The 12,696-nt window shown below is 35.9% G+C and overlaps 3 protein-coding genes across 3 annotated transcripts; all 3 read right to left on the reverse strand.

Moving 5' to 3' along the window:
* Positions 1-265: 265 nt before the first annotated feature.
* On the reverse strand, positions 266-1,543 carry LOC141678519 (protein FAR1-RELATED SEQUENCE 5-like). Its single transcript, XM_074484896.1, has one exon. It carries the CDS (start codon positions 1,541-1,543, stop codon positions 266-268), a length of 1,278 nt encoding a protein of 425 aa, XP_074340997.1.
* Positions 1,544-1,600: 57 nt separating this feature from the next.
* On the reverse strand, positions 1,601-2,449 carry LOC141678619 (protein FAR1-RELATED SEQUENCE 5-like). Its single transcript, XM_074484996.1, has one exon. It carries the CDS (start codon positions 2,447-2,449, stop codon positions 1,601-1,603), a length of 849 nt encoding a protein of 282 aa, XP_074341097.1.
* A 2,267-nt stretch (positions 2,450-4,716) lies between these two features.
* On the reverse strand, positions 4,717-12,433 carry LOC141678698 (putative microtubule-binding protein TANGLED). Its single transcript, XM_074485097.1, has 5 exons — positions 12,362-12,433; positions 7,404-7,552; positions 7,289-7,326; positions 5,559-5,661; positions 4,717-5,292 (listed from the first exon to the last, which is right to left on the reverse strand). Exons 1-5 carry the CDS (start codon positions 12,431-12,433, stop codon positions 4,791-4,793), a joined length of 864 nt encoding a protein of 287 aa, XP_074341198.1. The 3' UTR covers positions 4,717-4,790.
* Positions 12,434-12,696: the final 263 nt, after the last annotated feature.

Genomic DNA, 12,696 nt, shown 5'->3' on the forward strand with positions numbered 1-12,696 from the left:
TCGTCATTGTCCTCATACCACGAGTCGCTTGGTAGGGAGTCCGAGAATGTGTTGCTAACGTGGGAAACCGAATCACAACTATGATTGGAGTTGTTCTCACCACTATACTCGCTAGTCATGTTACCTATCACAATAAAACACAATTATATGACAATAATTGGCAATTATATGACAATAAAACATAACAAAAAAGAAAGCAATGTTAAACACTTAAAATTCAAATCCATTTAAAGATTACAACATTCGGTTACAAAATGGTACACCACTAATTATATTGCGATTCTTGAACATTTTTAAGATCTTCTAGTCTAATAGCACACTTCCTTTTATCATGGCCTTCCATTTGACAATAAGTGCACCTTCTTGGCGGCTTCTCCTTTTTACCAATCGATTCTATTGGACTTTTGAAACGAACATCCTTCTTCCTCCCTTTAGTTTGGGACATCATAGGGTCAAGAATTGTTTCTTCATGAGCACTTGCATTTGGAGCTTGCGAATTGCTTTCGTAAGATTTAATTCCATCAACGCTCATTTTTTCGAGAATTGGTATTTCTCGATTCATCACTCCAACGGCATAATCATACCGTTCCTTGGATGCAATGCTACTTTGACAAAAACTCATGGTTAACATTGTCATGCTATTAAATCGATCGGTTGAAGTCATCTCATGACTTTGTCCAACATCCAAATTATAAGGTAACACACCATCAACTCTATTGGCATGCATTGTCCACCTCCGGTTTATGTAATACGGGGGAATTTCCGAAACCCATTTCTTAGTGAAGACCGCCAATAGGTGTCTACAAGGTAGCCCCGAATGTTCAAGCATTCTACACGTACACATTCCCAAAGAGCTTGCTTTCTCGAATGCCACAAAATAAACATTTCTTCTCGTAGGCTCGGACATGGGCCTATAACAACTATAGTACGTATAAACATCCCCCATTCTCTCCCCTTCTTCACTAGCTCGTCGGTCTTTTTCAATAAAGTATTTTGAAGACTCAACCAATTCATCTTGAAATCTTCTAAACATTTCCTTAGTGTAGATATAAGAAGCATGATACTCCAATGTGGTATGCAATTTCATGGGACATTTTAGATTAATGGTGACATAATCTTCTTCCTTCTCCCTCATGAATTGCCTTGCCAATGCTTTTTGGGCATTTTCAATGAATTCCTTCAAACCCGTTGCCGAACTCACATACTTATCAAAGAAAGAATTCATCCCCTCACTCCTCGATGTACTATTTTGAAACGCCGAAAATTTGTTTCTAGTATATGCAGGAATCCACTTGTGCTTCAACTCATATAACCCCTTTAACCATTTATGATCTAGCAAGTGATACTTTTCCACAAACGACGCCCATCTAACTTCAAAAATACATTCGGTGAGAGATTTATAAATGCAATTGTTGAAGTCCGTCTTGAATTCCGGAAAAGCCGAATAATAATGAGCTAATTTCTCCGGGAATTTTTGACTAATGTGCCAAGAACACAATAAATGGGTAGTATTCGGGAGTACAACCGCAATAGCGCTTGCCATGGCTTGATCTTGATCCGTGATTATAGTCAATGGAGGATTATTCCCCACACCTTCAAGCTAAGTACGAAGAATCCACTCAAAAGTCGACGCGTGTTCATCCCGCATCAATGCAAACCCGAAAATTACCGATTGATAATGATGATTGACTCCGATAAATGGGACAAATGGCATTGCATACCTATTTGTCCGATAAGTGGTATCAAAAGCCATAACATCGCCAAAATTTTGGTAAGCCATTATACATCTCAGATCAATCCATACTAGACACTTCAAGCGATTCTCTTCATCGACTTCGGTCCTAATAAAATATTTAGAACCACTTTCTTCATTCAACCTATGCAACAAGTCCAACCCCGCTTGGGCGTCACTAATCTCAAATCTTTTCTTCCTCTCGTCTCTTAACACATTCCTAACATGTTGAACATTGAAACCAACTTTGTCATTACCTCCATGAATGTTACCAATCACATTCATCACTTGACAATTACGAACCCCCGAACCATAAAGCGTTTTTATCAAACTACGGGTCGCGGTGTTGACATGTCTTTCTCGTTGTACCAAATTCATCTTACTAGGGGAAACAAGACCGTGGTTGTGTACCAATTCAAGGCTAGTTACCTCCCAGTGACGTTTTTTCTTTTGATAATTGACATACATCCTCACCTTGCACTCGCTTTTAGGAAGAACCTCTCTACACCGTTTATTTTGACTACTCTCGGCGACGACACTTTTTCCATAAAGCCTACAAACATATAAACGACCATATATCTCGTTGTCTTTATTACGATGGCTAGCTTGAATTTTAATAGCAAATCCATTTCGTAAAGCATAAGCCCTAAAAAAATGACCGGCCTCATCCACACTTTGAAAAATTTGATTCAAATATGGAACTCCCCCCATCAACATTTTCATACAAATTTGCATCCTCTACATTATCATCTTCATCCTCACCCTCAACATTATCACTATCATTTTCAACCTCATTTTCAACCTCATTTCCATCACTTTCATCTTCAACATCAACCAAATCGTCATCTAAATTAATAAATTCCTCATTTCTATCTACAAAATCATCATCTTGAACATATACAGGGGTTTTAGGTTCTTCACTACTATTTAAACTATCAAGATGTAAACTACAATCAATAGCCTCTTTTTTTTCATTTTGACGTTTATGACGAAACATACGAGCAAATAATTTATCCGCCATGAAAATGTGAAATTTAAGATAAGAAATATACCTTGAATTGATAAAACAACTTGAATTTCTTGATAAAAATGCCCCAAAATCGCCTAAAATGTAAACTTGGAGAGAGTAGAATTTTTCTTGAAATTTTTGGTGTTTTTTGTGGTGAAATGAGGTGCTGTTGGGATGTTGGGGATAAGGGGACAGCACCCAACCGCGGAAATTTTCCGCGGTCCGTCCAGACCAACCACGGAAAATTTCAGCGGTCCGGATGCCATCTCACCCGTTAATCCCCATCCAACGGCTGATAAATTGTTTGTCAACAAACTTTAAACAGCAAACGGTTGCTAAAGACCTGTCCCCCTATTCCTAAAACAGTTAGAAAAAACAGAAAAAGTTTAAAAATTAAATTCACCAGTTTTCTTTGTCGGAATAAATTCACCAATTTTTTATCAAACACATTTATAAAAATAGAAAAACTTCAAAGTATTCAAGTGGGCTGGACAATTTCCTGGCAATTAGTTTAGGTCAGTTATTACAATCACATATGAGCATCTACGTCGGTTCGGCACTGATCTGTTAGTGTTAGGTACACTTATTTTAACTATTATTTTTATTTTAAACCCTCCAACTGTAAAATTATTAAAAAATAGCTATTAGGAATTGAAGTTTTATATTTTCTCGTCCTTTATATTATTCGAAGTCATGTCACATCTTATTTTTTTTTTATCTATTTTCTCAAATTCTAGGTGTGTATGTATATTTTTTTTCATCAACCAGTTGAGATCCTAGGTTGCAGATGTTTTTATGTATTAATAATTTAATTTTTATGTAATTCAATGATGAAAATAGGTTTTGTAGTTGAAACCTAAGTGTGTGTATGTATATATTATATAGTATTATAATATAAAAATTATCTTTATAAGTTCATCATTATTATATTATATATATAGATGCACCATTTATATTTTTATTTAGAACATAAATACTATGTAATGTTAAATTTAAAAATATTATTTTATTGTTAATTAGATTTTTTTATCATAGGTAACCGCGGCCGCTATATTTTGGATGCGCACTTATAATCCAAGCGATCAGGATAAAAATTCTAAAATAAAAGATATGTTTTAGTAATCATATATTCTATTTATATGTACTCCCGTCTCATTCAATTTTATACATTACTTTTTGGCACATTTTTCGATACTCATTTTAAACATAACTCCATAATATTTTTAAATTTTTTTTTACTGAATAAAAGTTTTATATTTAAACTTTTATTCAAAGAATAAAAATTTTAAAAAAATATGAAACTATATTTTATAGAAGACTCGAAATGCGTAGAAACACTGAACTTATAATATTCAACGGGACAGATGTAGTAGTAATGTTTGTTAATCATTTATTCATTTATTTTTAAGTATGCTATATATTTTTAATCAATCTTAATAATTATTTAATTTTATAAAGTTAACTTTAAAATATTGACATAAATATAAAAATATTCTAATATTAGCATTACATATATTTTATTAAATATTATAATTTATTTTCACTAATTATATATTTGAATTTAATGAAAAATAATATTTCAAATATAGTTAATGATTATAGCTAGTACTAATAAAATAAAAGTGCTTGCAGGTTTAATAAAATTGTAGCTAACCTTATTTTAACTAACAGTTTTAGATTTTGCCGTTGGGATATTTTAGCACCATGTTTTAATTATGAATATTAATTGTCTTGGTTGGCAAAGTCATATGGCAAGTGCTATTGTTATCTATATAAATTTTGTCAATGAATATCAAGTTTGGCCTATTATTTTTATTATTATCTCCGTCCATTTAGCAGTAATTTTATTTCACCTCAAGTAATTTAAATATTTTGAGGCACACATATGAGCAATTGTAAGAATCTGACCGTGTGAAAGTACTAATGAAATAATCTTTAATTTATTTTGAAACTTGTCAGGGAAGAAGATGGGAGACGCTGAGTGGATATCTCTATAAAGAAACAAGTAAATAGTAAATGACATAACAGAAATTAGTTTTGACATCGGTATTATCTGTGAGCTAGGAACGACAATGATGTTGAACATGATGGTCTTTGCTTGGGGCCACTCATCATTATTTTCTTTCCATTACTTTTCTCTATAAATGATTTTGTACTCTTCAGTGGAGACACCAATCTGTTTGCCAATCTTGATGGCGAGAATGATCTTTGCAACTTTGCTGCTGTAGACAACACCTTTGGAGAATTTTTTGGTGGTGGCAGGGAGATTGGTGGGCTCTTGATCTGAACTCGAAACTTAGAGGCTGATGCACCTGGTGGCTTCACCAAGAATTTATGAGGACTCTGCTGTCGGTTCTTTGTGATCACAGGGGAGTTTGTCTTGCAGAATTTCTGCTGATTGGGTATCGTTGATGATGACAGAAACATCGGGTTCCCAAATAGTACCGACTTTTTTGACCATGGCATTATCAATGTTTGATCGAATTGAGTGTAATGTGGTCTGTTTTTCCGTGATTCTTTTTGCCCTGATGTAACAGCCCGCACTTCCGGACTATTAATTCTAAATCGTAAATACAAAATACAATTATTAATACAAAATTCTATTACAAAGGTGACAATATGAACGCGCAGCTAAAACCGGAAGTGCGAAGGTCATTCTATTCCAATCCTAAGTCCTCGAACTCCAATACTATCCAACTTGAAACTTAGACGAAACCTGAAATTGTAAGAATGAGCGGCGAAGCCCAGCAAGAAACTACCGTCCAACGGCTCAAAATAATATTTTATATCTTTTTCGAAAACATAATTTAAACATACTTGACACATAACACAAAATCACACATATATTCGATAACAAGGTGAACATAGATGCACACGATATAATCAACATCCATTATCAAAGCAAAGAACACAACACATTCTATAATCCACATAATCAAAATTCTTAATCAATCAATAAATCTTAATAACAAATTCTTATCTTTAGTCCCACAGTCCTAAATCACACCTCATGCCACACTTTGCCAGTGACCGGCATCTTATACTTTATGCCACACTTCCCAAGTGATCGGGTTCTAATTCTTATTCGATGGAGTTCACGTCCCTCGTCAAGTGCAACCAAAGCTTGACAAGGTATCGATGTGTTCCGGAACGTGCGCAAACTAGTTCTAAGTATCACACTGTCCAGTGATCGGATTCTAATTCTTATACGTGATTAAGACTTGAGATTTATTTGAATTCGTTTCTTATCAATCACATATTAATTTCATACATACGACAATTAAAACAAATATTTGAGAACATGAATCAAATAATATAAGATACATTACATAATAATACGGAGCAATAAAGATTCACTTACGTAATCAAACAGATAATTCATGTTTCAAATTATACGGAACAACGAATAGTCACTTACAGAACACGTAAGCAAACAAATAATACAGAGCAATAGAAAGTTACTTGCCTCAATCACGCAAACAGATAATTCACATTAGAATACACAATCAATCCTTAGCAACCCACCAAAAATGAAATATCTAAAATCTCGATCTTCTCCATGATTCCAATTCTGACCAGATCCTTATTTGCACTGTTTGACCCTCTAAACGATATTTTATTGGAAAACACGAAACACGAAAGTTGTAGAGAACGAAAAGACCTTTCCGAAAAGTTCAGGATCACTGAATTCTTACTCACGATAAATTTTCTACGAATTTTACAAGACTGCTGATTTTTGCTGAGAAGAGCCCTACGAATTTTTATATTAAAAACGAGGAAGACGAATATGGTGTATTTATAACGATACCAAACCCTATATCTTAACCTACAAGTTATCCATATTAGTATCTGATCCAAATTTTAGGCCCATTAGTCTAATTCAATTTTAAATCCTAGTCCTTATCTAATTTTAATTCTTTTTATTTTATTATTTTATTATTAATCAAATTCTAAAAATTACGGGATATTACATACTACCCTCCTTAAAAAGAATTTGATACCAACTGTAACGATCCGCACTTCCGGACTATTAATTCTAAATCGAAAACTAATACAAAATCCAACTTATTAATCCAAAATTCTATTACAAAGATCACTATTACCAACGCGCAGCTAAAAGCGGGGTCCAAAAGTCAATCTACTCCAATTCTAAGTACTCGAACTCCAATGCTATCCAACTCGAAGTCTTAGGCGAAACATGAAATTGTAAGTAATGAGCTATACAGCCCAGCAAGAAACCAATCGATCCAACTAGCAGGCCAAGTAACATGAACACATATAACAAAATACGATATACGAAACAAACACTTTCGATACATATTCTTATTCTTATTCGATACACACAATACATATATCACATAAACAACAATAATTCAAAATCCACAATTCATGCCACGACCATTACAACCCGGTGATAACGGTCCTAAATTTTCAGAAAACTGTCACTACAATCCGGTGATTACGGTCCTAAGTTCTTATTCGATATTTCAGAAAGGCTAATTTGTCCTTCATTTATACTTGTAGCTGTAGGCATATAAGGCCACTACCTGTAGTTTTCGAATTGAGAGGAGTGGCATTTCTGATCCTAAAAAGCGGACAAGAAATTAAACCAATACAAATATCAAAAAAATTTAAATAATAACGACAAGGGGAAACTAGTACCTGGAAAATACAGATTCTTGTTTGCACCTCAGACTAGTTTTCAAGTAGGTTCTGGTACTTTGAGGACTAAGATTTACCCCAGAGACCACTTTTGGTCCACCATTTGCTCTGTACTGAAGCTCTTGTAGTCTAGCTAAACACTTGTTCACCTACGAAAAACAGCAAACTACTCATATCTACAAGAATTTATAAACACAAACTTGTGTGTAATATATATAAGATCTTGATTATGGTTTCAAAAGTATCTTCATATTAGTCTTTTCACCCTTTATAATACTCGGGCTTGAGTTTGTTTACACTGTTATGAAAAGATAAGGATTATCCTAATTATTAGTTAACACATCTATATCTACAAGTACATCAACTACTAGTTGTTTGGCAATGATATCCTTATCTTTGGATTACAAATGATGGTTGCGATTATCCAGCTGAGGTCTTAATATGCCCCCGCAAGATAGGTGACCCATCACTGACACCTATCTTGGACCGAAGATGATGAAACTGAATGCGAGGCAAAGGCTTTGTCAAGATATCCGCTAGCTGATCCTTTGTGCTGATATGATGAACCCTGAGCAATTTTTGTTGGACCTGTTCTCGAATGAAATGGTAATCAAGTGCAACATGTTTCATTCTTGAATGAAAAACTGGATTTGCACAAACATAAGTAGCCCATGTGTTGTCACTAAACAAGGTAGGCACATGAGGTATTGAAATGCCAAGTTCAGAGAGTAAGTTCTGAACCCACATTAATTCAGCAGCGGCATGGGCTAAAGCTTTGTACTCGGCCTCAGTTGACGAACGTGAGACGGATTTTTGACGTGCAGACTTCCATGAAATTACATTGGGGCCAAGATAGATGACATAGGCAGTAGTAGATCGAGCACTATCAGCGCAACCACCTAAATCTGCATCGGCAAAGGCAGTTAAAGAAAGTGGCTGACTGTGCCAAAAATAGAGACCGTAATATATAGTTTCTTTCAAATAACGCAAAATACGTTTTAAGGCTTGAAAATGTTTGGCAGATGGCTTGTGCATAAACTGAGCCAATTTGTTGACAGCAAAAGAAACATCTGGCCTTGTGATCTGTAAATACTGCAGGCTTCCCACAATTTTTCTAAATGTTTGAATGTCAGTTGAGGGGGAAGAGTCATGTAACGTCAATATCTCAGAAGAGCTTAGTGGTGTTTGTACACCTTTAGCATTCGCCATATGATGTTCAGTTAAAATGTCTCTTATGTGCCTGTGTTGACTCAAGAAAAGTCCAGCTGAAGTCTTGATAACCTCCACCCCAAGAAATTGATGAAGATCCCCTAAATCTTTTAAGGAAAACCTGGTATTAAGTCTTGCAACAAAGATGCTGATAAAATCATCATTATTTACGGTCAAAATTATATCATCAACGTACACCAAAAAGTGTAAAACAGCACCATGGTGATTGTAACTGAATAAGGCTGAATCTGACACAGAATTAGTAAAGCCAAATTGGAGTAAGAATTTTCGAAGTTCTTGATACCATTCATGAGATGCCTGTTTAAGCCCGTAGATCGATTTTCGAAGAAGACAAACATGATTTGGAAAATTAGAGTCTATAAATCCAGGTGGTTGAACCATGTATACTGGTTCATGTAAGGTGCCATTCAAAAAAGCATTGTTGATATCTAATTGACGCAATGACCAGTTATTAGACAAGGCTAAGCAGAGAATAATTCGAACTGTAGCTGGTTTTGAAACTGGAGCAAAAGTCTCCGAATAATCAAGACCAACGCGTTGATGAAAGCCCTTAGCCACAATGCGTGCTTTATACCTCTCTACTGAACCATCAGGATTACGCTTAATACGGAAAATCCATTTACAGCCAATCAAATTTTGAGAATTGTAAGGTACAAGCTCCCAAGTGCCATTTTGTAGTAAGGCAGTGAACTCTTCTGACATAGCAGACCTCCATAAGGGATCTTTAGTTGCTTGACTTACACAGGTAGGCTCCTTAGCCACTGCTAAAGGGTGACAAGTTGAATTGTTGACAAAAGCAGACCCATAATATTTAGGATTTAATTTTTGATTTCTAGAAGGCCTGACTGGTTGAGACTCCAAGGAAGAAGAATGTTGGCTAGCAGGGGATGATATGTTATCGCTATGTAAGATGCGATCAGCTTGAGATGCCAAAGGTGGTGATTGGGGAATGGTATGAGGATTAGGAGTAAGATTAGGTGGTTGAGGTAATGTATGAGTGGTGAGAGTTGATATGGGTGGTTCAATATCTGTAGGGGTAGATGTAGATGGATTTTTAGACTCCTCTTTAGAGGGGAAAAAATTAAGGTCCTGTTTATTTGTAACTTGAAATGGAAATATGTTCTCTACAAATGAGACATGGCGAGAAACATATAAGCGATTAGTGGAATGATCATAACACTTATAAGCTGACTGTGGTTTAGAGTATCCCAAGAAAATGCATGGTTTGGATTTTGGTTGAATTTTAGAGGAATTATACGGACGAAGCCATGGGTAACAAAGGCAACCAAATACCCGCAATTTGTGAAAATTTGTTGGTTTTTGAAATAAAGTATCAAAAGGAGATTTATTATACAGAATGGGTGTTGGCATTCGATTAATAAGATACACAGCCGTCTGAAAGGCATATGTCCAGTAAGATAATGGCAAAGACGCTTGATGAAGAAGAGTTAAGCCACATTCAGTTATATGACGATTGCGTCGTTCAACTGTGCCATTAAGCTCAGGCGTGTGAGGAGGGGTGGTAAAATGAGATATGCCACAAGATTTAAATATTGGCTTAAGTAATTCATATTCACCGCCGTTATCAGAATATACAGAAATAAGAGGAAGCTGAAAATATTTTTCAACTAGCAATTTAAATTACGGAAACAAAGTGCCAACATCAGATTTATGTCGCATAGGATAAAACCATATATATTTGGAAAAATGATCCACAAAAATTAAATAATAATGAAATTTGTCAACCGACAATTGTGACGGACCCCATACATCAGTGTAAACTAATTGTAGTGGTGCCGTACTTATTAGAGAACTATTAGTCCTAAATGGAAGCTTATGACTTTTGTTGCACTGGCAATCATGACAAGAGATGTTAAGGTCAGAAGGACATGAACATAACTTATTCTTTATGACAACTGACTTGAGGATGCGAGGAGACGGGTGACCTAGGCGACGATGTCAAATATGAAGTGGCGTGACAGTAGAGATATTAATTTGAGGATGATGAAGAGAGGAAGCAACATAGACATCATTGTGGTTTTATCCGTGGAGAAGATGCGCCCCCGTGCGAAGGTCCTTCACCAAAAAGTAATCAGGAAAGAACTCAAGTGAGACATTATTAGACTTAAAAAATTTAGCAACTGAAACTAAGTTTTGACGTAATGCAGGAGCATATAAAACATTATCAAGCATAAGTGATTTAGTAGGTGTGTGAATACTATAATTTCCCTTGTGGGTAATTGATAAACCTGAGCCATCCCCAAGATTGATTACATCTGGTCCGCCATAGTCACTGTAGGTTGAAAGATTGGAGAGGTCAGAAGTCACATGATGAGATGCTCCTGAGTCAAATAACCATGGTTGAGGTGGAACATGACCGAGGGTGGTCATATTTGCTTGTGGCTGAAGACCGAAGTTGGTAAGAAATTTCTGCAACTGTCGACAGTCCTTCGCAAGATGATTTGGACGGTTGCAATAATAACAGAAGGAACCATTTCGAGATAACTGTGTAAAATTTCGGTTATTGGTAGTAGAGGGCAGTCGATTTTGTGATGAAGCATGTGAACGCCAATTTTGACGCTGATGATTATTGTTGCGCCAGTTTTGGTTATTAGGTGTCATCGAGGTGACTGATTTGAAAGGTTTAGAATTATGAGAAGCATAGTTTGCTGTTGGTATAGTAATGGAAGAGGACTCACCGGGCATTGGAGTAGTCATAGAGTCGCTTAATGATACATCTTTCTTCATTTGAGATTCAGCATCCTGAAGTCGATCGAATAAATCATCAAATCCAATGGCAGAATCACGTGCTCTCAGTGCCGAGGCTATGTTGTCAAATTCTGGTCCCAGTTGCGTAATCACACTTAAAAAAATATCTTCTTCTGGAATCGGATTATCAACAAGTGCTAGCGAGTCAACAATGGAGCGCACATCGCGCATGTATTTAGCAATAGATCGGTTACCTCTCGGATTCTGCATCAGTTTTGTGTTGAGTGTTAAGACCCTCGTACGTGATGTGTTGGCATATAGCTTTTTCAGCCTCTCCCAAGCCTCCTTAGAAGTGAGGGCGGTAGAGATAGATGGCTGGATTGTGTCTGAACAACAACCTAGTAATGCGCTCAAGATGAACTGGTCTTGTCTTTTCCATAGAATATTGTCTAGATTGACCGTAGTTTGGCCACTAAGAATTTTGGGAGGTTCCTCAAGCTCTCCTGTGAGATAGCACAGAAGGTTGTATCCAAATAATGTGGTTTCTATTTGTTTTTTCCAAACTGGAAAATTAAGCTCTGTGAGTTTAGTAGGAAAATGTGCAGATGCACTTAGAGGTATAACCTCTTTGTTAAGCTGGGCGCTATTTTTGTTTGATGTAGTCATGAGTGATTATAAATAAAATTGTGTGTCAATCAGGATCTGGGAACTCGTTTGAGTGGTGCAGCTCTGATACCATATAAGATCTTGATTATGGTTTCAAAAGTATCTTCATATTAGTCTTTTCACCCTTTATAATACTCGGGCTTGAGTTTATTTACACTGTTATGAAAAGATAAGGATTATCCTAATTATTAGTTAACACATCTATATCTACAAGTACATCAACTACTAGTTGTTTGGCAATGATATCCTTATCTTTGGATTACAAATGATGGTTGCGATTATCCAGCTGAGGTCTTAATAACATACAATGCACTTGTGCATGTTTTGAAGGAAGAGAGATGTAGTAAAGTTACCTTGTTTAGAGTTTCTGCAAGAAGAGTGTGGTTTATCACATTCTTGTGCTTTGGCTGGCTTCTTGCTACCATTTTTACTCTATTGAAAATGAAACAGAGAGTTCTTTTAGTTGTAGTTTCAAGTGCTAGGTTGCTATTACTGCCTAGTGCCTACTAGGTATGTTACAACGGTCGACTATGAGATGCAATGCCTGTATGTATACAATTTATGGATAATATAGATAGATGGAAGATTCGTCTTTTTAGCAACTTTTCATCCCGCAATAGCGGATTGAGTGGTGGTAGATTGATAAACCCGCTATCTAATTTTTTTTTGGCATGTTTCACAGTTTGCA

Source organism: Apium graveolens, chromosome 1 (genome assembly GCF_009905375.1).
Source record: "Apium graveolens cultivar Ventura chromosome 1, ASM990537v1, whole genome shotgun sequence".
Lineage (NCBI taxonomy): Eukaryota > Viridiplantae > Streptophyta > Magnoliopsida > Apiales > Apiaceae > Apium > Apium graveolens.